Source organism: Penaeus vannamei, chromosome 30 (genome assembly GCF_042767895.1).
Source record: "Penaeus vannamei isolate JL-2024 chromosome 30, ASM4276789v1, whole genome shotgun sequence".
Classification (NCBI taxonomy): domain Eukaryota; kingdom Metazoa; phylum Arthropoda; class Malacostraca; order Decapoda; family Penaeidae; genus Penaeus; species Penaeus vannamei.
In genome coordinates, this window is record NC_091578.1 from 30,125,882 (window position 1) to 30,128,381 (window position 2,500).

The 2,500-nt window shown below is 49.2% G+C and overlaps 1 protein-coding gene across 1 annotated transcript in view; it reads right to left on the bottom strand.

Annotated features, from left to right (window-relative positions):
- LOC113810476 (uncharacterized) overlaps nt 1-2,500 on the bottom strand; it is a 35,071-nt gene that overhangs the window by 28,097 nt on the left and 4,474 nt on the right. The window contains exon 2 of the mRNA XM_070143388.1: nt 1-691. This exon is cut by the window's left edge and continues 1,107 nt beyond it. Coding sequence (XP_069999489.1) covers nt 1-666 — 666 coding nt within the window. The 5' untranslated portion in view covers nt 667-691. The remainder of the gene's footprint in view (nt 692-2,500) is intronic.

Genomic DNA, 2,500 nt, shown 5'->3' on the forward strand with positions numbered 1-2,500 from the left:
CTTTGCATCTAAAGGGGAGCCACCATTTGACGCCCTCTTCTTTCCCTTTTTCGTACTTTTTGGACCTGGACTATTCTTATTCTGAGAGTCATTTTCCTTAGTACCAGACTTACTTGAATTTGGAAGGCCACCTAATGAAGAACCTGAATTTTCTGCTTCTTTTCCGGGTGTACTGCCTTCAATAGCCGCATTTCCCCTTATTCGAGACCTAAGATTCTTTGCTATAACTGGAGTCTCTACAGAAGAGAGGTTTTCTTCTGCGAAAGAAATTTTCCTCCTCTTCTGTGCCTGTCCACCCTTCGGCTGCGGTTCACTGCTGTTCCCTGAAGGAGTGGCTTTTTCCTCTGGTCTCTTAGTTGGAGAATTTTTTTTCTGCTTGCCATCACTATTTCCGCAGTCAAAAGAGTCATCAGTCAGCTTCCTCTTCATCTGTTTCATCTCTGGGGGTGTGGATTCGACAGACTGACGTCTCTTACCCTGACCCTGACACTTTGCGGATCCTGAAGGGGAATTTTTTGAATGCTCTTGTATCTCGCGGGCTTCTCTCCTTGAGGCGGCTCTCATGTGACGCTCCGAGGCATTCCTCTTCGAAAGTCGGGTTTTTAAGAATGCTGGTCTGTTGCCTGCCTGGGCATTCCTGGTTTGGCTTATTTTCTTACTGCGCATTTTTGCACTGCTTTACATTCTTGTTCTGTAGGATAAAAGTTTTACATGAGTATCAATCAAAAATAGCATGAACAATAATCAGCAATAAATGGTTATTAATATATTTAAAATGCTTCTTTATGACCAAGTCCAATTCATAGATATTGACCTCAAACAAATGCGACCATAATTTTAACATATCACAGATATCCATGGGGGGAGGAGGAGGGAAGAGGGGGGGGAGGAAAGGGGGGAAAGAGAGAAAGAGAAGGCAAAAAAGAGAGAGAGAGAGAGAGAGAGAGAGAGAGAGAGAGAGAGAGAGAGAGAGAGAGAGAGAGAGAGAGAGAGAGAGAGAGAGAGAGAGAGAGAGAGAGAGAAGAGGAGGAGAGAGAGAAAGGGAGAGAGGAGAGAAGAGAGAGGAGGAGAGAGAGAGAGAGAGAGAGAGAGAGAGAGAGAGTGAGGGAGAAGGAGAGAGAGAGAGAGAGAGAGAGAAGGAGAGAGAGAGAGTGAGGGAGAAGGAGAGAGAGAGAGCGAAGAGAGGAGAGAGAGAGAGGAGGAGGAGAGAGAGAGAGAAGGAGCAGAGAGAGAGAGAGAGAGAGAGAGAGAGAGAGAGAGAGAGAGAGAAGGAAAGAGGAAGGGAGAAAGAGAGGGAGAGAGGGAAGGAAAGAGAAAGGGAGAAAGAGAGGGAGAGAAGAGAGAGAGGAGGAGAGAGAGAGAGAAGAGAGGAGAGAGAGGAGGAGAGGAGAAGAGAGAGAGAGGAGGAGAGAGAGAGAGAGAGAGAGGAGGAGAGAGAGAGAGAGGAGGAGAGAGAGAGAGAGAGAGAGAGAGAGAGAGAGAGGAGAGAGAAGAGAGAGAGGAGAGAGAGAGAGAGAGAAAGAGGAGGAGAGAGGAGAGAGAAAGAGAAGAGAGGAGGAGAGAGAGAAGAGAGAGAGAGAGAGGAGAGAGAGAGAGAAAAGAGAGAGAGAGAGAGGAGGAGAGAGAGAAGAGAGAGAGAGAGAGAGAGAAGGAGGAGAGAGAGAGAGAGGAGGGAAGAGAGAGAGAGAGAAAGAGGGAAAGAGAGAGAGAGAGAGAGAGAGAGAGAGAGAGAGAGAGAGGAGGAGGAGAGAGAGAAGAGGAGGAGGAGAGAGAGAGGAGGAGGAGGAAGAGGAGAGAAAGAGAGGAGGAGGAGAGAGAGAGAGAGAGAGAGAGAGAGAGAGAGAGAGAGAGAGAGAGAGAGAGAGAGAGAGGAGAGAAGAGAGAGAGGAGAGAGAGAGAGAGGAGGAGAGAGGAGGAGAGAGGAGAGAGGAGGGAGGAGGAGAGAGGAGGAGAGAGGAGAAGAAGAGGAGGAGGAGGAGGGAGAGAGAGAAGAGGAGGAGGAGAGAAGAGAGAGGAGGAGACAGAGAGAGGAGAGAGAAGACGGAGAGAGGAGAGAGGAGGAGGAGAGAGGAGAGAGAAGAGAGAGAAGGAGGAGGAGGAGAGAGAGAGAGAGAGAGAGAGAGAGGAGAAGAGAGGAGAGAGAGAGAGAGGAGAAGAGAGGAGAGAGAGAGAGAGGAGAAGAGAGGAGAGAGAGAGAGAGGAGAAGAGAGGGAGAGGAGAGATGAGAGAGAGAGAGAGAGAGAGAGGAGAGAGAGAGAGGGGAGGAGAGAGAGAGGAGAGACAGAGAGAGAGGAGGAGAGAGAGAGCCATAGAGAGAGAGAGAGAGAGACAGAGAGAGAGAGAGAGAGAGAGAGAGAGAGAGAGAGAGAGAGGAGAGACAGAGAGACAGAGAGAGAGAGAGAGAGAGAGAGAGAGAGAGAGAGAGAGAGAGAGGAGAGAGAGAGAGAGACAGAGAGAGAGAGAGAGAGAGAGAGAGAGAGAGAGAGAGAGAGAGAGAGAG